Source organism: Canis aureus, chromosome 14 (genome assembly GCF_053574225.1).
Source record: "Canis aureus isolate CA01 chromosome 14, VMU_Caureus_v.1.0, whole genome shotgun sequence".
Taxonomy (NCBI): domain Eukaryota; kingdom Metazoa; phylum Chordata; class Mammalia; order Carnivora; family Canidae; genus Canis; species Canis aureus.
This window is the reverse complement of record NC_135624.1, coordinates 42,624,098-42,645,213: the sequence shown is the minus strand read 5'-3', so window position 1 is coordinate 42,645,213 and position 21,116 is coordinate 42,624,098. Positions and strand designations below refer to the sequence as shown.

Here is a 21,116-nt window from a genome sequence, read left to right as displayed (position 1 = left end):
ATTTTTAAAATGAAATTTAGAATTAATTTACATGTATTTGGTCGGGAAAATTACAGATAAGTAAGAGAATAATTATGAAGCTTTATGCTTCATTAGCAGTGGTTTCCCTGAAATTTCTCACCTTGTTCTTTGATCTGTCACTTTACATTTATTCTGACGTCTTTCTAAAGCAGATTTTTTTTTTACCTCCTATTCAAACTCTGCTGCTGGGTTCCTTTGAAAATTAATAGAGCGGAGGGCTCTGATCTTATCAGGGAAGATTTTTTATGATTAAATCATTGGTTGAAATAGGAAAGTGTGCCTTTATGGTAAATACAGGGTTTTTTTTTTAAAACGTTTTATATTTATTTGCTTCAACAGAAGAGTGCAGCTGTATCTTCAGCATTGCACAAACCACCTACTAATCGCATCTCATGTTTATGAAAGCAAATTATTTATCTTGAGCAATAACAGAAAACAGAGTGGGTTATAGCAGGTGTTTAGATTGGGCAGTGATTGAAGCATTTCCCTGATGGTCAAATTGGGTTTTTTCTCTTTTTTTCTTTTTCTTATTATGAGGCAGAGATTATGAACTATGTTTTTAAAAAATGATAACTTATGTGATGCAGTTTTGTAATAGATTTTAAGTCAGAGAGGAGCTTAAGAGTAATCAGAAAACCGTAGCTCTGACAATCTAGCTCTCCTTTGAATCAGGTAAGAGTGTTTTATACACATTTTGTGACTTTTGATTAGTGTTGAGCATCTCCTAGATTGAAGCATCATGAGAGCAAGGACTGTTTTTCAGGTATTCATCACAGAATTTCCAGCGCCTGCCCATCTAGCCTGTGTTAACTACTGTATAAATACTTGAAAAGGGCAGCCCGGTGGCCCAGCAGTTTAGCGCTGCCTTCAGTCCAGGGCGTGACCCCGGGGTCCTGGGATCGAGTCCCGCATCGGCCTCCCTGCATGGAGCCTGCTTCTCCCTCTGCCTGGGTCTCTGCCTCTCTCTCTCTGTGTCCCTCATGAATAAATAAATAGAATCTTTATTAAATAAATAAATAAATAAATAAATAAATAAATAAATAAATAAATAAATAAATAAATAAAGACTTGACAAAATAATAAATGATTCAATTAAATGGTTTATCCAGAAGCGTAGTTTCTTTGGTGGGTGCTTGCTTAATAAAAGCCTGGCCCCTACTACTAATACAGCCCATGCTTTCTACATGGCGAGGATGTTCGCATCGCATCTGATTACTCTTAAGCTCCTCTCTGACTTCTAATCTATTTTAAAAACTGCATCAGTTATCATTTTTTTAAAAACATAGTTCATAATCTCGGCCTCATAACAAGAAGAAGAAAAAAGAGAAAAAAAACAATTTGACCATCAGGGAAATGCTTCATGTTTGTCACTGAGGATTAATTTAGGGATGTGTCGGGGGAAAGAGCTAGTAATTTTGAGGAATGCATTCTGTAGAAGTGTAGACGCAGCCACTTTAAAGACGTGTCTTCTAAGTTACGTAATCTATGAACATACGAAGCACGGGGTTGGAAAGATCCAGCAGCACGTGCCCGAGCACGCAGCGGGCTCTGTTCGGGGCCGTGGGGCGCAGCCCGGGACGGAGCCCAGGAACCAGCTCCCTGTCTTCAGTCTTAGTGGGTGGAGATAGGACACTTGGAAACTGAAAAATCTAATTCCCGACAGGACTGAGTGTCCCTGAGACGGGACAGCCAGGGGTCGTGAGCTTTTCTACATTATTTCCTTTACTCTTCCCCCCAAATGGGGTTGACGTTTCCAGGATCTTTTTAAGGACTGCTTTGATGTGGCATCGTATAGATGAGCCATCACACTCCGCGTGACTGAGCACAACAGCTTAGCGCCCTTCGCGGCATGTGGCAGCGAGTGGTGTGGAGGATTCCTAGAAAAATATAAAACTTAATGGAAAACAGGACTTTTCTTGAGCATTTCTGACTGCCAAGTTCACGGTAACCTCTGTGTTAGAATGGAGTGCTTTTTCAGATAAAACCACCACTTTTATTCTTGGTAGCTGCAAATATCACTTTCATTTGTACTGAAAAACGAAATGTACTGGATGAAAATTTACATGGTGTACTAGTGATTTCACGGCTTAAAATTCCAGTAGTTTCCTGTTTTACTGTTTGCTTAAGAATATTTGCAGTCTGTCAGCTTGTCTACTAATAAGACCTGCCGCGTTTTGAGCATTGACCACGTTCCAAGGGTCCTGCTCTTTATTCTGATTATTTAGATCGAGGGCCAATAAAGTGGGCTACAGAAGATGATCCATTGGGGCGAGCAGGAAAATGTTATAGCTTCTGTTTCTATTTACATTTTATCTCCGCTTTTTTTAAAAAATAGTTTTCTGGTTTTGCATTCTGCAAAGTACAGGATTTATTAATGTAAACAGAACAAACATGTCCTACAAAAATACAGCAACATCCTAGGTAAGAACTCAATGTTTTTCCCTAAAATACTACTCAAAAAAAAAAAAAAAAAAGAATCTTGAGATGACTGATCTAATTCCATTCTCCGAACTACCCTATTCAGTCTGTGTTTTTAGTCTTCTCTTGCTGATGTAGAAATTCTTAGGAAAGTAGACTTGCTGAAGGACACACTTCCAGTGGTTGGCAGAGCGGGAATTCAAATCCCAGTTCTGTCTTAATTCCAAATCCCGTGTTAATAATCCGTATGTTATTCTGTGGGTTTGGCTTAGGAGAAAGCAAGACTGTATGCGAAATGCCGTGACCCTGAAAAATAAAATGCCCCCAAGCATGTGGTCGCGTAATCTCCCGATTGGCACCTGAGAGGTAGGTGCGGGGCCAGGACACGTCCCACGAGGCTGCGGGGGTCGCCTCTGTGCATCCTGTCTTCTTTAAAACTTGGAGGCAGACTCTTGTTTTTCATGATTTTCCATCAGCTCATCTTTAGAATCGTATTTAAAGTCCTCTGGTTTCCCTTCGGCCTCCCCGTTCCCACCTGCTCTCCTCTCTGGCCTCGTGGATCCCTTGCTGTGAGCGCTCGCTCCGTGGTCCTCTCGCCACCCGGGGGGGAGGGGGGCATTGCTGTCTTCTCTCGCAGAGAAGATGGGTGGTGGTTTTGCAGGCTACGCCCAGTCTCCTCTGGGATCCCGATCCCTTGTGGCTGGGTGTGTGAATGCTGACCTTACCGGGCAAGCCCTTGGCTGCGTGAGACTTAGGATAGGATTTCCGTGGTTCAGAAAGCACCAGGATAAATCTCCTTCTTGGCCTTAGAAAAGCTAAGCGGCCCCCTGGTTTCTCCAGGGGTTCGATGCTCGCAGGCCTAGCATTCTGTAACCCCACGTGAAACCCCACTAAAGGAAAGGAGTACGAGCTTCGCCTTCTTAAAATAACAGCCCACTGTTGCGTGCGCCAAGACGTTGAGAAGAAGAGCCACAGGACGGAGTGCTGACCAGTGGAATGCACCACAGAGGGGAGCCCGCGACCTTTGCAGGCCAGCATTGTCAGGTGGCCCAGGATACACACCCACCGGGCATCCTTCTTCCACTTCCCATATCTTCAAGCTAAATGGGGTTATGACTGCTGTCGCCTCTTACCTGGTCATAAGGCCTCTGTCCCTCCTAACCCGTCCCTGGTTGGCCACCAGTAACCTTTCTGGAACGTAAATCTGATCCCAACCCTCTGCTAAAACCGCCTCCTCAAATAACCTTTGTCTTGGAATCTGCAGACCCTCCCATTTCCAGGCCCTACTGGCTTTCCCAGCCCCATCTTGTTCTCACTGCTCCAGAGTTTGAGATGACTGATCCAATTTCATCCCTGGAGCCGTCCTACTAAATTAGCATTATTTAAATCGCCACCACACCTCGTTCTGTGAATTATTTCCATATTGTCTAAATGGCAACTTCTCAAGCACAATAGGCTCTTGCATACTTCTGCCTTCGCGCGTCGGATTTCTCCTGTTTGCAATGCCTTTGCCCATCCTTTGCACACCACGGCCAAGTCTTAATTCTTCATTTAAGATTTAAGGTCAAGTGTTCACTCGTGTTGGACTGGACTTTTTGGGCCACCCAGACTAAAGAAGAGATCTCTTCCTTGTGTGTCTCTTTGGTTCCCAGAGAGTATGTGTTATTTACTTTTTTTTTAATTTATTTTTTATTGGTGTTCAATTTACCAACATACAGAATAACCCCCAGTGCCTGTCACCCATTCACTCCCACCCCCCGCCCTCCTCCCCTTCTACCACCCCTAGTTCGTTTCCCAGAGTTAGCAGTCTTTACGTTCTGTCTCCCTTTCTGATATTTCCCACACATTTCTTCTCCCTTCCCTTATATTCCCTTTCACTATTATTTATATTCCCCAAATGTGTTATTTACTTTTAAGATAGTGTATGTGGCATTTGGTAATGTTATCTGGGGAGAACTCTGACGGTAGCCCTGTGTTCCAGGTACGAGATTTTGGCTGTGGTTTGGGATTTCAAGAAGAAAGAAATGGGACCAGAGGATCTGAGACCATGGTGAGGAAGAAGGGTAGGGTTTGGACAAGGAACTATCCAGAGCAGTGAGGCTCGGGCCCAGTGCAGAGACGGGTTGCTCACAGGCGTTATGCACCAGGGGTCTGTGAACCCACACAATGGCCAGAGGCACCCACTGCATAGTTCTGTAAATAATGTTTTATTGGGGGGTTCCTGGGGGGCTCCACAGCTGAGCGTCTGCCTTCAGCTCAGGGTGTGATCTCGGGGTCCTGGGATCGAGTCCTGCATCAGGCTCCCTGCATGGAGCCTGCATCTCCCCCTGCCTGTGTCTCTGCCTCTCTCTCTCTGTCCCTCATGAATAAATAAATAAAATATTTTAAATAAATAAATAAATTTTTATTGGAACACAGCTACACCCACTTGTTTACACACAGTCTGGCTATTTCTGTGCCACGACAGAACAGAGTCATTGCAGCAGAGAATGCACGGCCCTCAAACCCTAAATACAGTATTCACCGCCTGTCCCTTCACGGAGAAATGTTGTCAGCCGTGCTCTACGTAGGCAGTTGTCAGGGCTGTAGGGCCTCAAGCCCGTCGCGCTGCTGCCGTCGCACCTGGTCTCACCTCAGGCCTACTCAGTGAGTTCTGGGCTTGGGGCCTAACGATCTGTGGGTAATAGGTTCTCCGGGTGACTCTGAAGACCACCACGGTAGGCTCCCGGCCCGTGGCTAATGACTTGGGGTCTCGGGGAAGCAGACACCGGTAACAGGAAGGAGGCGCAGTCCGAAAGCTGTGGGGAATCCGGAGAGGAGTCTCTGCTGGCTCATTCTAAACTACAGATGGCACAGAGGAGAGGACTCGTTGTGTCCCCCCCTTGCCCGGAGCGTATCTGCAGGAGAAGGAGGGCAGGCCTGTGTGCGGGGAGAGGCGCCAGCCCCAAAAGGTGACTGGGAAACAGGGAAATAGGTGCACTTGGCAGGTGTCACTCAGGACCGAGTCTGAAACCGACTCAGAGACGCAGAGTTACTACCAAAGACTGAGAACCGAAACGAAGCTAACGATTTGAATTAAATTCTAACTTTCATTTAATCTCGGTTTTACTCCTTAACTTCTCATTAGCTGCCTTTTGGGTGTTTGTTGATTCCTGGGATTTCTTCTCAACCATCCGCTCAGCTGCACGTCTCTTTGACCTTGGATAATTTACTTCAACCTCCCCAAGGCTATTAACTGAATTAATACATGCAAAGCACTTGGCAGTATCTGATATATTTTCTCTAGTAAGGAAATCTTCCTGGTCCCAATCTTATTTTATATTGAAATAGGGAAAAAAAAGAAAAGAAAAGAAATAGGGGTTACCAAATGTTGCTCGTATTTGCCCATATTGACTCTGGTAGGAAGACTTTGCTTACTGACGTTCTTTCTTTATTTGTCTTTAAAGAAACTTCTGCCAAATAGCCCATGTTGTAATCTGAAGCCCAAGTTGATACGAGTTTGATTATTATGCTTTTTATCTTTTAGGAACATTATCACAGGCTTTTAAAAAATACAAAATAATCTAAGTACTAACCAAACATTTGCTCATATGGAAATAAGTCATTTTGAGGTTCTGTTATTTAGCAAAATATACATGTACTGGGAAAAACATAATTTCTAAATCCATCATAATACAATTTACCGTACAGTTTTTAAATATGCTGCATGAAGCCTTTTATCTTTACTCGGGTAGAAACTCCACATTTTTGTGCCTTTTAAAAAATTCTGCATACATTATGAACATCTGAAAGGGAAAATGAGGTTATTGAGGGCTTTACTAGGTGAGTAAATATTATTCCATGATTTTTCAGTGATAATTAAATCTACATTATGTCGAAGAGTCATCAACCTGAAACCTTTATAACTTTCGGCATAGTGACATTTTAAAAGTAAAATTAGTGTTTGAGGTTGTTTTTTTTTTTTTTTTAATTCCATAAATGCCATGGGAATTTTATCACGTTTCAACACTTGCAGAATATGTAATTCCCATAGTGCCCATTAGTGGCCATCTGTGTAAGGTAATACATGTTTGGGATGAAATTGATTATGGCTTAAACACTCCTGTGTTATGATCAGGAAAAGCACGCAAAGTTCAAATCTTTTCTTCTAATGGGCCTTATGTAGCTAAAGATATTAATTTCCAGGGCCAACACACCCTATCACTCAAGATCTTAATCTCACAATAAATGACACCGGGGCCAAAGGAAAGGAGGCTGTAGAGCCTTCTACTAAAATTAATAAGTGCTGAACCCAAGGAGTTCTTAGGATAAAAGGAAGATTAACAGGCTTGGGAACACAGTTTTTCCTGTGTAGACGTCCAAGTAGACCCACTGCAGTTTTGCTGAATATTCAGAACTGTTTCATTACCCTTTTTAGAAATTCCTGTTAGGATAGTCACCAACACACTGGGGTAGCCTGCTTGTTGGCTTTTTCTCCACATCCACGTCGCTGGCCCTACCTGTTTAGTCCTTAATATTATCTTCACCTGGTTTGAAAAGTGTTTCCTTTTTACTTGTGCAAAACCAGGTACTTTCCTTCTTTCAGAGATGGCTTCAGTGTGATCCCCCCATGCAGTCATGTTATTTTTATTGGATTTGTGCATGATGATACATAGACCTGTATACTTCCTGAGCTCATGACCTTAGCGTTACAAGACCCACAAATATATTTATGTTTTTCTAATGAATATGTTCACATCTTGACTCTCCTATTAGCTAGGTACCCAAGGATTTTGTGAGACATTATAAAAAATCATAATTTTTAGGTTAGAAAATTTTGAAAAAAAAAAGAAAAAAAATTTTGAGAGCTTGTTTTACTGAACTGTCCCCATGTTCATTAAAAAAAAAAATCTCATCATGCCTTCTGTGGAATATTTGATATTTGAACACAGCTACATTCTGATCTTCCCCGGGATGGGGGCCAGGATGGTTTAGCTGCAAATGCCCCAAAAGTGGCTGAAAGAATGGATCAAATCATCGTCTAAACTTTGAAATACAGCAATTGTCGTGTTGGCATGGTTGTTGCTGAACTATTCTTCCTTTTCATTCCTGAACTTCTTGATGATAATTATTCATCAGGTTATGATAGATTTCAAATCTGCTTCCCATTAAAGATAATAAAATAATACTATCTCCTTAAGGAAGGGAATTTGCTTCCTGTCTTATGTATTATAAACTAAGAAGTCATGCATCAAGTGAATCTAATAGCTATATAACTTATTTGGAGTATATTGAAAAGAATATGGTCTAGATTGCAACAAACAGTACTTTATAATATTTGGGTTTTGGAACCTCTCTGTCTCTCTCTCTGTCTCTCTCTCTGTCTCTCTCTTTTTTTTTTTTTTTTTTTTGTCATTCACTCACTTTCACTAATGCACCAAACACTGAATGTTAATGTCAGTATTCTGGAGACGAAGTATAAACATGAACAAGACATGGTCCCTACTCTTGACAAAACTCTCAGTTGTATATTTAAGCACTTAATCTGAGGAGCACCTGGGTGGCTCAGCGGTTGAGCATCTGCCTTCAGCTCAGGGCGTGACCTCGGGGTCCTGGGATTGAGTCCCTCCCACATTGGGCTTCCCTTCAGGGATCCTGCTTCTCCCTCTGCCTGTGTCTCTGCCTCTCTCTGTGTGTCTCTCATAAAAAAAAACAAAAACAAAAACAAAAAATAAATAGTTAATCTGAATATGATAAATTAAGATGTGAAGATGAGCAAAGCTCCATCAAGGCACTGCAGAGGGGAAAACTTGTTTTAGAAATAAAACTTCACAGAAGCAGTAACTTTTGAGTTTGGCCAAGCAGGAGGAGCCAAGTCTCTCCAGGCAAAGTAAGGGAGAACGTGTGGTGTGTATCTATAAACATGCACGCACACACAGATACACACGGACAGAATCACCGATGCATGTGCATGCCTATCTGTAAGCGCTGTGGCAAAGACTGTTGGCTGGCTAATTTAACGCCCATTCCCATTCCTCTTCTCTCTTGCCATCCCACAGTCAAGGCTGGAAAAGCTAAGTACTAACACTTAAGGATGGCCGTGTAAATATAATTAACCAAATAGGGCAGTATTTGGAAATCTGCTAAGGACTTTTAGGAACGCTTTTACTTTCAAATAAGAGATGGATACAGTGGGCATTATTCCCGGACTCCTGTCTCAGGTTGTGGCTAATGTAATTACAGTCGTAGCAGCCAGCTGGAGGTGTTGAAGGAGACCTGCAGAGGGAGTTGAGCTGTTGGTCTCAGGCCCACAACTGCCTGTCCCAGGACTACTTATGGAAGGAACATCAAATCTTCATTTAAGCCATTGTTAGATTTTTTTTTTCCTGTTACTCATAGGCAAAAGCATTCCTAACACATACATCCATAAACTCTCTCGTGCTTATTCATGTGTGTTTGCGTATATTTCCAATGCCTATCAAGACTTAGGACTAAGTTTAGACTTACATTTTTGGTAAATAGTAAACAGAACTTAATGTTAGAAGGAAGACAGACTATGGAATGCTTTCTTTGTTGTTACCAATTTGGACACTCTCCTTAGCACTTGACTTCCCTTGTATCTGTACTGTCCTTGTCTGGTGTTTTTTTTTTTTAAGATTTTTATTATTTATTTATTCATAGATACACACACACACACAGAGGCAGAGATACAGGCAGAGGGAGAAGCAGGCTCCATGCAGGGAGCCTGACGTGGGACTCAATCCAGGGTCTCCAGGATCACGCCCTGGGCTGCAGGCAGCGCCAAACCGCTGCACCACCGGGGCTGCCCTTGTCTGGTGTTTTAAATAAACAAAACAAAAGTGAAAAGGGAGAAAAAGTTTAAAAAGAAAGATAAACGTTGGGGTGGATCATACTGGTGGTTAGGTTACAGGGGAAATCCAGGAATTGGTCGACCGTGGCTTAGTTGGTCACTGTGCATTCCTGTGTATTTAAGACCAAGAACCATTGCGTCTATTTACATGGTGAGCCAGTTTCCCTAACAACCAAGAAGTTGTTCTCTTTTTTCCTCCGTTTAAGAAGACAAGAGTAGAAACCTTTCTTCTTCTTGGTGAACGATGAGAAGAGCTTTCTGCAGGACATATTGATTGTGGTCGCTCTTGTATGACACACACCACCTAGCGAGCAAGCAGTCTTTAACAGACTCTGGCCTCCTATTACACAAGTAGGGAGCAACGTGAGAGGTGCCCAACCTGCTCTTTGCTACAGAGACTGAGGCCGTCCCTTGGATTCATCCTCTCTTCCTCGGCGTTTCTAACTGTATGATGTGTGTATATTTTCTGCGTCAAATTACGATTTAATCATATAAGCTTTTTTTCAAATGCTTTTTCAAACAGGTCAGCAGGATTGCTTCTTTGCTGGGTTGATCTTCCTTAGTTTTTGTCGTTGGTGTTTGTTATGAGCCACCTGCTCCTCTTTAACTCCCTTTTGATTTCTCCCTGCCATATGGTTTTTTGTTGTGTTTTTTTGTTGTGTTTTGTTTTTATAGGAGTCCATCCCCTGCCTTAGAAAGGAATAAGGTAGTACAGATATCTTCAAGTTCATCCCGAAGTACTGGATTCAAAGTTGGGGATCCTTAAGAGAAAATTCAGTGGGATGGTTGGAATTCACATCAACGTCTCTGTGTTACTGTTTAGTCTCTGATCGAAAGACATATGCACACTTCAATTCTTAAAGAATCTAAACTGGTTTTCCTCTTAAAATTTTTTCCTCTCATCTTCTCCAGAATCTTCAGCTACTTGGAGCTACAGCCATTGAGGATAAATTGCAAGATCAAGTGCCTGAAACTATAGAAACTCTCATGAAAGCAGATATCAAAATCTGGATCCTCACGGGGGACAAGCAGGAAACCGCCATCAACATTGGTAATTCACCTAATTTCAAACTCTAAATTTTGATGCTTAACACGTTGACATATTTTAGAAGACAAATTTGAGATATTTCAAGATCTGAAAGACGTGGTTTTGTAAGATCTCCATTTGTAATAGTATTGGGCTTACCTGTTTACTAATGGCCCCTTTGCATTTAACAAGTCTCCCACAACCACAAAATAACCCTCTCTCACCTTTGTATTTTTACCTACCTCTACCTTCCATCCATAATTGACTCGTGTAGGTAACATCTCTGCAGCTGTCTGTGAAAGTCTGGAGACTGGGTTTATGGCAGGCTTGTATAGTATTGGCACTTGTTCATGTGACCGAAGGAGATTTCTAGGAAGGGAAATAAGAAGGTTGCCAGTTCATCCCACATTCATCCTGCAGTTAATTCATTCTTCAGAAAGAGGTTTTATTAGTCTGCTCATGCTGCCATAACAAAATACCACAGATTGTGCGAGTTAAATAACAGAAATTTATTTTCTCTCAGTTCTAAAAACTGGAAGTCCAAGATCAAGTGTCAGCAGGTTTGGGGTCTTCTGAAGCCTCTCTTCCTGGCTGGCAGTGGCCACCTTCCTCCTTGTCCTCCGTTGACCTCTCCTCTGTATCTACAGAGGATGCACACTCCCGGTGTCGCTTTCATTTCTTAGAAGGGCACCGTTGCTATTAGATCAGGAACCTGCCTTCTGATCTCATTTAGTTCTAACTTCTTAAAGGCAGGTTCTGCAGATATTGTGCGTTAGGGCTTCAGCATGTAAAATGAGGGGGACACAGTTCATAATAGAGGTCTTACTGAGAAGAAGGTGAATATTTGGTGTGAGGCCTATTATACCAGTAATGTGCAGGAAAACGTCACTTTTTTTTTTTTCTTCCACATTCAGTATAGCAGGTGGCCTGCACTCTGTAAACCCTGACATAGATTTTGCCTCTGGATATTAATGATATGAATTACATCCAAAACTCTCCCAAAGTCGAAGAAACTGTTCAGAGGCATTGACAGCATAAAACCACATTTTTAGAAAGTCACCGTCAAATATCATTATTTAAGAAACATTTAGCTAATACTCCTTTTAGAAGTTTTAGTAATCTCAGTATTCCTCATATATAAAACCCCAGATTTATACCAAATGGCTGATAGTAGAGGAAAATTATTTTTTAAAAGACACCAGCTAGTAGAAGTTTAAATCTATAAGCCACGCAAATGGTTAATTTGGGTTATAAAAATTATCACTGGTGTTAGAGACAAATGGAAAGAAAATGTGCAAAGGATATAGAATGCCTTAGAGTTGTGAGACCTGAAAAAGACAAATATGCTGAATTGAAAACATGGCTACAGGTGGAGGGAGACTGTGTGGTGGCAGAGTGATACCTGAGGAAAATAAGTTCAGGGTGTGTAGCCATGATGACAGTTCCTGTGAAGAGTACGGTGGTGGCATCTGGTAACATTTAACTTGTAGAGTCTTGGGCAATAATCTTTGGGGCCTTTTTCCTAGAATAAAGCTGGTGAGACTCATTCATATAGCAAATGGTTACGGTGCGTTGCACAGAAGGATTCAGGTTTAACTGAGAAGGTCAGAAAGAACTCATCGAGATGGTGACATTTGAGAAATGACCTAAGAGAGTTGATAGAGCTTGTCCTTCGGATGATGAGGGAAAGCTGTCTTCTGTGCTGGAAAGAGAAGAAATGCAGAGAGGGAGAGTAGGAGAAAAGGATAGTGTAACCGAGCCCAGATTGGATGGGGCCTCCCAGGCCCCGGGGAGGGAGGGGGGCTTTGTGTTTACTCTGGGGAGATGGGCAACCCCAGGGTGGTTCTGAGCAGAGGAAAGATGGGGACTGGCTTTCCCATGAAAATGACTTTCCACAGTCTGGCCTGTAGGCTGGCTGAGAATGGACTGGAAGGGAAGAAGGGGTAGAAGCAGGGAGACCAGAGAAGAGGCTGTTCCGTTAATCCAGGTGAGGCACAGTGGTGACTGGGACCTGGGTGGTAACAGTGAAGGTGATGAGAAATGGCCAGAATATTATTTTAAAGGATTGACTAATAGATTGGATGTGTCGGGTATGAGAGAAACACGGACTCAGGCATAACTCCAAGGAATTTTAGCCATCGTGACTGAAGGATGGGGTGGTCGTTAACCAAAATGGGGAAGACTGAGGAGAAGCAGGTGCTCTGGGAGGACATCAAGAATCTAGGTTTTGGATATGTTAAGTTTGAGATGCCCGTTTTGCACCTCAGCGTCTGCTGTTAACACAGACACTGGGATGTGAGAGTCTGGGGTTCAGGAAAGAGCTCTAAGTGGGAGATGTGAGTCCCAGAATGATCAAGGTGTAGGTGGTATTTAAAACCATTGTATCTGGGGCACCTGGGTGGCTGGGTGGCTCCGTGGTTGAGCGTCTGCCTTCAGCACAGGTCGTGACTCCAGCGTCCTGGGATCAAGTCCCACATCGGGCTCCCCGAAGGGAGCCTGCTTCTCCCTCTGCCTGGGTCTCTGCCTTTCTGTGTGTGTCTCTCATGAATAAATAAAATCTTTAAAAATAAACAAACAAGCCATTGTATCAAACGAGCTCACAAAAGGAGCAAGTATAGGTGATATTATTTTACGTGCGATGGTCCTATTTTAAACACCAGTCAGCAGGGTGGCTTGTTTGGCTCCAGCCACGTTCATCTGTTTGCACATGGGTTCAGAGCAGCAGAGGTGGTTTAACCAGTAGGTGATTTTGCTCTGCGGCAAGTACAGCAAAGCAAGAGGACGGGACCTCAGAGGGCAGGACCACAGTCCAGGGGCAGGGCCATGGTGGTATGGGATCAGGTCCAAAAGATAGCCAGGCAGCCCTCCTGCACCTTCCCCAGGAACAATCACCAGCCCCTCTTCTGCTCCTCGTGTTGGTCATCAGGAAGGCTATTCCACATGAATTTATTAGGTTTTGGAACACTGAAAGTCATTACCATATTGTCTTTCCCTACTTGTTGATCAAGACAACCTTAACACACCCAGTGTTACCCTTGTGTCCCTCCTATAAGAAGGAAGAACATGCCTTCAACGTCCTGCAAACCTGGAAACCGCTGACTTCATCAGCGTCCTAATAAAATAGACAAAACCTTAATTTTATCTATAAATAAGATTTAGGTTATTTTTAGAGTGTTACCACTTTAGCATCTTCACTGCTTCTCTCTAGAGAAATGGATTCTATCAATTAATCTACACTGTGTTTGGACATAGGACACTCCTGCAAACTTTTGAGGAAGAACATGGGAATGATCGTTATAAACGAAGGCTCTCTTGATGTAAGTAAAATCATTTTTTTAATCCTTTAACAACTTAATCATCTTGCAGTATTTTATCTTCAAATAGTTTTGGAAATGTTTGATCTTCCTCAGGTTAAAAGATCATTCTCGCTCCTGCTCTGGTGTCACGTAACATATACTGGTCTGAACCACGTTGATGTAAATAGATTCCAGTTTTATGTCCACAAGCAGCTAAAACAAGTCACTGAATGATTTGCTTGATGGTGTGAGACGAAACTGCTTTACAAAAGCATCATGTCAAGAGGTTACTGAGTGATTACAGTTTATTCATATCTACCTGGGAATTTTGTATATTCATCACTTAATATCTGCTTTAGCTTCCAGGGTTCATATATATTTTGTTTCTTTAAAAAGAAATCTGTGGAACCTATTAAATGGCATGAATTCACCATTCCTTATAGGAAAGTCATGTTGTTCTGTTTTGGGTTTTTTTAGTGCCCTAATTTCTGAGCCGAAATGTAAATCCCTAGGATGTCCTTTTTTCAGGGCTGCGATCACATGAAGTTATATTTGGGAAAGAAGGGAAGATTTGTTGCGTGTACAGTGTAAAATAGAAGTTACGCCAAAAAAAAAAAAAATTGCAGGTCAAATGACCTGTAAGAATTTTAAAGTAGAGGTGAGTGTTTGTAACTTAAGGTGGAAGACAGAACAAGGGAGGTGACTATACGGCTGCTTGAAATAGCCACTGTGACGCAAAGAGCGGAGCAGAGAAAAACCTGTTATTAAAGATGAGTGAAGTGGAGAGGCCACTGTGTTCGAGGGATGGTGAAGAGGCAAATGTTCAGAAGTCAGGAGGAGAACAGAAATTATATGTAAGAAGCGATTTGACTTCTGATTTTTGGATTGGTTGATGGTCTCTTCATGATTTGGCGTCAAAAACAATCCCTGTGATCCTTTTCCCTTTCTTGTGAAACCTTTGAGACACTGGTAGCCTAAAGAATAACACATGATTTTTGAAACTGTGAAAGTTGTTCACATCCTTAATAATAAGTACATTGTGTGAACCTACAAGCACAAACTTAAAAAAAAAAAAAAATTCTAGCCTGTGGTTGGAAGACTTTCCTTTTTATTTACTCATTCAGTAGACCTCTGACAGGCACCAAGAATATGCCACTAAGTGAGCACTCAAGGGACCCCGCCCCTTCTGGTTTGTTGTCTCTGTTCCCTAACCCCTCAGGTTGTTAATTTTTTGGTTTATTCAAGTTACAATGTCATGAAAAATTATGACTGTGCTAGCCTTGCCCTTCAAAAGCTCACAGATAATAAGTAAAATGCAAACAAGTAAAGAACAAAACGGATACCAAAAATTTTTTTAAAAAATAAAAATGAACAAAACAGATACAGAAATAAGGTAGGTGTCTTGCTATGAAGTTATATATTGTGAAGCTCAGGGAGGTGTTGTTAAAGTAAGCAGCGTTTAGTTAGAGGCGAGTAGCTGAGTGATGGAGGAACACCTGAAGCAGAAACTGAATGCAAGTCAGTTCAAGGTATATTTGGGGCATGAAAGAGGAGCGTTGAACACAAGGTCATAATTTTTTAAAGTTTTCTTGGACTAAGTGTAGGCACGTAAGGGGTAAAGTTAAAGCTATAGAAAGGGGCAAGTGCACGTGTTAAAAACGTGAATCCGCCTCCCTCACACCCAAGCTCCCTGGTTTCTGCCCCGAGGGATGGCCACCAGCTCCAGTGTCCGAGGGCTCGTCCAGGGATGTTGTGCTATGGCTGGGGGCTACACACGTGTTTGTCGGCGTACAGACCCTGTTATCAAACACAAGTCACAACATGCGGTTCACGCTGCTTTATACTTCCTCTCCTTAGCAGTTGCTCTGCAGTAGCATAGGTGAAGCCACCCAGGTCGTCTCCAATGGCGGCACAGTGGAGAGATGATGGAGGAGTGGAAGCTGGAAAGGTGGTCTCAGGTCAGCTATGGGGGTCTGGGCCAGCTCTGAGGACTTGCTTCCACTACCAGGCAAGGGAGGCAACTTCATCAGCCTCTTCAAAGAGGCGGGATGGGAGACAAAGGTCGGAAGGGTGGTGAGGCATGGGGTGCAGGCAACAGGCTAGGAGACGTAGGTAAGAAGGGATGGGGGTCCAGGGCCGGCGATGTGGTATGAGGGAAATTCGGGGAGCTTACCCCGTGCGATCCCTGGAGTGGCTCCAGAATTGGGTGGCAGTTGTTGACAACTCCGCAGAAACGTCGGGAAACGTTCTCTGCATCTCCATAGACGTTTAAGACTTTGTCAGCAGCATGGGTGACAGGTGCTAGATGCTTTTTCTGAAAGACATCCGAGGTGAGGCCTGTGACACTGATGCCCAAGTATGACCGGCCAGGCTTGATCTGACGCGTGAACCTTTCTGTCCTGGTGTAAAAGCTTTCACCCCTTCCAGGCTGTGACAGCAAGGCTTCTTTGGTTGTCATCTGCCTCATAACTGTTCTCCCAAGTCGGATACACATGTTCTCTATGTGTCGCAAGTAGTGAGCGATAGAAATCATAATCCCAAGGGGAGAAAAAGAGAAAAAAAAGAAAACTGAAATGCCAAAAATATTCAGTGTACCGCATCATGATGGTTAAGAGCAGGGCCTTTATTTTCATTTTGAAGTTTTCAGGGTGGTGACTCATAAGTGATGAGCACCTGGAAAGTCCCTGCACGACCTGTCTCTCCTGGACCCAACCAGGTGGGGCTCCCAAGCCAGTAGTTTCAGTGAAAGCAGGGGTCTGTGCCTGCCTGTTTTGCTTTCTAATTCTCCAGCAATGCCCAGCAAATTGCCGACCACACGGTGAGTCCTCCATCTCTATGTGAGAATTAAGTCACTGAGTAATTATAAATTAAGGATTTCCCTTAAAAAAAAAATAAAGTTGGGAAAAAAAATTTTTAAAAAGCTGGGGACCCCCCCCCCTCCCGCCAGTGGCTCAGCGGTTGAGCGTCTGCCTCCGGCTCAGGGCGTGACCCCGGGGTCCCCCATCAAGTCCTGCATCGGGCTCCCTGCATGGGGCCTGCTTCTCCCTCTGCCTATGTCTCTGCCTCTCTCTCTGGGTCTCTCATGAATAAATAAATAAAAATCAAAATATATATATATATAAATAAAAATTTTTTTAAAGTTGTATATCGGTTTTGAATTCAGCAGTATTGATCTTGTCTGATGAGGTGTTTAGAAAGGCCCGTGGCTGTCCAAGTGACCGTGTGGGGTGGGAGACAAACGGATTAAGGCTAGTGTACCCAGCTCTCTGCAGCCTTGCTTTTTCTCTCACTGCATCTGGGGAAGGTTTTTCTCCCAGGGAGTTAAGTGGTGACTTTACAAATCTGGCTGTTTGGGGTCAGACCCGATGTGGTGCTCTCATTTGCTTCTCAGCAGGAAAGGAAACATCACTTTGCATAGCTCCTTCAGATCTTGCGTCGTAAAATCCACAGCTGAGATTTCAAGCAAATCATTAGATGTGCTAGAAAGCCTGTAGATAAATCATGATTTATTTCTCATTGTCGTGGGAAAGCAAAGCATCCTGTGTGTTCAGATTGTTACCGAGCCTGATAAAATATGGGATTACCATTCCATCAGCACAAACAACTCACGTGTAGGTGATAAACTTGGCAGGAGGGTAATATCTTAGGAAATCATGCAATAGGAAATGCATTGTGGGTGTGTGTTTCATCAAGTGACAGTTCTAATGAGCGTGCTCAGATTATTCTGTAAAATGATACAATTGTGCCCTATTCTGAACGGGAGACCCTGGGCAAATTGAAATTAGGTCACGTCTCCGAGCCAGTTTTGCTGCCTGTAAAGGGAGGATAACGTCACCCTGGGCACAGGACTGGTATGGGTCGTACCCGGCACGGCGTGTTGAAGAAAGACACAGTATAGAGTTTCGTAGAAAAATAGTATTTCAGCAGCTTGCAAGTTGTTTTGCGGAATGATCATTTTCACTACGAAAGATCTATTATTTCACCATCTTCTAATTCTTTTTCTAAGCAAGATATAAATGTAGATCTTCTTTTGCCTAAGTGACGCATGTTGCTATGAACCGTGCACGTTTTCTACCGAGATATTCCTAATGCTAACTGTTCATTTTAAAACCGAATCTTTTTTTTTATGTTGAACTCATACATGTAAAATATTGTATTTGGGGCTCTTCCGTTTCCACGTAGAAAAACCTTTCTCCTGGCAGTCACCATAATGGGAATTTTTGTCTTCCCATCTCTAGCTCATGTCAAAAAAAAAAAAAAGTTATTTGGCTTTCTGATTTTCTCATTTGGAGTTTGCATACAATTATCCTTCTTGAAAAATTAACGGCTGTTCAGCATTTTTTAAAACCGTTAAGTAAAAGTATGAGACCAAACCGCAGTTGAAAATACCCACCATTTGCTTCGATGTGGATGGAACTGGAGGGTATGATGCTGAGTGACATAAGTCAATTGGAGAAGGACAATCATTATATGGTCTCATTCATTTGGGGAATATAACAAATAGTGAAAGGGAATAAAGGGGAAAGGAGAAAAAATGAGTGGGAAATATCAGAAAGGGAGACAGAACATGAGAGACTCCTAAGTCTGGGAAAGGAACTAGGGGTGGGGGAAGGGGAGGTGGACGGGGGCGGGGGGGTGACTGGGTGACAGGCACTGAGGGGGGCACTTGGCAGGATGAGCACTGGGTGCTATTCTATATGTTGGCAAATTGAACACCAATAAAAAATAAATTTAAAAAAAAAAAGAAAATGCAGAGTGAAAGTCTTGCTCTAAAGATCTGATTTGGAAATCAGGACAGGCCTCTGCCCTTCCTGGCTCCCTTCACATTCACAGCAGGAGCAGCAGCAGCCCTGCTAAGGTGCTGCCCTGAGCACAGCAGGTGTTCACGCCCAGGCCCCTGCCACCTGTTGTCCCGTATCCACAGCATCAGCAAAAGAGTTTCCTAGAAAGCTTAATCATTTTTTTTCTCTTAGTTTAGAAAATAAGAGTTTCATAGGTAAGCACCACTGAGAAGCATCTAAAGCTGGTCAGAATCTATTGGGTATTTGTAATACACTGATCATTCAGGGAATTTGTATCATTTCTTCTTGTGCTACTGTGAACCCCTTTATCAGTTCTGTTTATGTCCTTGGCAGGAGACGTTTCCTTACGGGTCTGCAAGGGCAGGAATTTCAGATTGCTGGCTCGAAACTGCTGTACTTCCTCCGTCAGTTCCCAGCAATGCCTGGGAAGTATCCCACAGACGTCTCAAGCCCCGTCCCGTCCACTTCATGACCTAGGTCCAAGGGATTCTTCTCACATCTCTTTCATATCTTTAGTTTGTCATGATTTGTTCAAAGTCTGTCTGCTAAAACGGGAAAAGTCTAAAAATGTGAGCTAAGAACTAGGGAATCTCAATCTGTCTTCAGCAGCCGGTGTCTAATTAAGGCCTTTCCAATCCCAATGCCACCATCCTCATCTGTCAAGTCCAGGGAGGATAGGAGAGACCATCATGTCTTGAGCCATTAACCCCGTGGGCGCCAGAACAATCTATTTGGGTCTCCATAATATAACCTAATGTCTGTATTACAGCGTGATATACTCTTAACCTTGGTCTCTTTTATGTGGGGAGTTGCTGGATCTGTCCTGGGATCTGTCCCACGCGGGATCTTAAACCTGTTCTCACTGTTCCCTCCTTTTCCTCTCTAGTATCTGGCTTCCCTAGGGAACAAAAAAGGGCAAAGGAGAAAACTGTTTACTATCTATGTGTTGAATCGGGGGGAATGATGGTTAAATGTGTACATATGTACGTAGAAAGCTTGGAGAAATAAGTTCCCTGCCCTCAAAGTCAGCAGGCTTCCAGCGTGTACAAGTCTCACTGACTGAGCTGAGCAGCCCTGCCTGCCTCTCCTTCAGAGCATCGGGGCAGTCCTAGGACGTTCACGTTCAGCCTGAGTAGGGGTCGGCACCTGATACGTGGGAAGCAGGGAAAGGCTCCCAAAGCAAAATGCAGCTTTCTGACTTTCCGTGAAAAGGGAGCCCTCCTGTCCCTGCAGAGCTCAGTGCGTTGCTGGGACCATCATAAGAAAAACACCAGCTCGTGTTTATGAAGTGCTTATTTTTTGTACCAGGTACCGGACTAAAGACTTTATAGGGACGATCACACCCCTGAAAACATTAATAGGCAGATACTATCACGCCCGTTCTAGAAGTCTAACTTGACCTCTGGTGCTGACCGCCATGGGAGGACGGGTCCAAGGCCTTGGATTCCGGGGTGTAAGCAAATAGATTTTTCTGGGCCTCAGTGACCCGCTACTCTTGTAAAACTAAAGTGGTGATCATATCCATCTCAGGGGTACGTGGTGAGAATTAAACAAAACAGTACCTTCTAAATACTAGACAATGGCTAGCATGCCGTAAGCTCTTTAAAAATACAGACCATTATCATCATCATCATTATTATTAGTTCTCTTAGAGTTACTATTCCCAGGGAAGGTGGTCCTCATTGCCAGCTGATGTAACAAGTGATTTTATTTATTTTTTCTTTTTTTTCAAAAAAGATGATATTCAGGGATCCCCGGGTGGCCCAGTGGTTTAGCGCCTGCCTTTGGCCCAGGGCGTGACCCCGGGGTCCAGGGATAGAGTCCCATTTTGGGCTCCCTGCAGGGAGCCTGCTTCTCCCTCTGCCTCTCTCTCTGTGTGTCTCTCATGAATAAGTAAATAAAATATTTTTAAAAAGAAAGAAAGAGATGATATCCAACAGCTGCCCTTCTCACTACTTACACTTCTCTGCTTACTTTGAGAATATGACCTCAAGCCAGCCCGGGTTGGGTTATGGATACCGATGCTTTTCCCCACTGATATATTTCATAGAAAATGAATTCTTAACCGCATTTGATACTCACAAGCATAAGAATATATATTTTTCAACACCATGGTAAAATAAAGCACCTTATGAGATTGCTCGGTTTGGGGTTTGTTTGTTTTTTTTTCTCTTCTAGCTGAATTTGATTTTCTAACACCATGTAAGCTTCAAATATAACTTACAGGGCCTTCGTGACATAAAGGGTGAGGTTGTCATCTGTATCCTTTTAAGCTCGACTTGTATGTATTATGCAGACAAACCTCACTGTTTGGGGAACCAGCCACCGTTGAGTGGCCTCTGAAAGACATCCAGAATAAGCAAGTTACTGACTTGACTGCAGAAAAAGGAGGAGGGAGAAAGAGAATTGGGGCTACCTCAGGTTTTGTCTTGATGGGTCCCGCGAGCCCAATACAATACATTTTGTATTGCTTTGAAAAATAGTTTAGGCAGGTTTTAAACCACACTGCATTCGCCTCCACCGCCAGTGTGGGAGCTTCAGGGTTGTGAATTTTCTCTTACCATTAGCAAAGCTGTCTCAGCTTTTTGGCCGGAAAATTTTAAGATCTGCGTTTAACTTTTGAGGTGTTAATATATCCCTATCAGAAGCCAAGTTATGTTTTTAAAATGTCCCGTTGCAGGATGACTGTTCAAGTGGTGCCT

General features: G+C 43.0%; 1 protein-coding gene across 7 annotated transcripts in view; it reads left to right on the top strand.

The window, feature by feature from the left end:
* The window catches only part of ATP8A1 (ATPase phospholipid transporting 8A1), a 224,216-nt gene that overhangs the window by 121,952 nt on the left and 81,148 nt on the right, over positions 1–21,116 (top strand). For all 7 annotated transcript variants that reach the window (XM_077847881.1, XM_077847879.1, XM_077847877.1 and 4 more), the window contains 2 exons: positions 10,202–10,340; positions 13,569–13,633. In XM_077847881.1, coding sequence (XP_077704007.1) covers positions 10,202–10,340; positions 13,569–13,633 — 204 coding nt within the window. The remainder of the gene's footprint in view (positions 1–10,201; positions 10,341–13,568; positions 13,634–21,116) is intronic.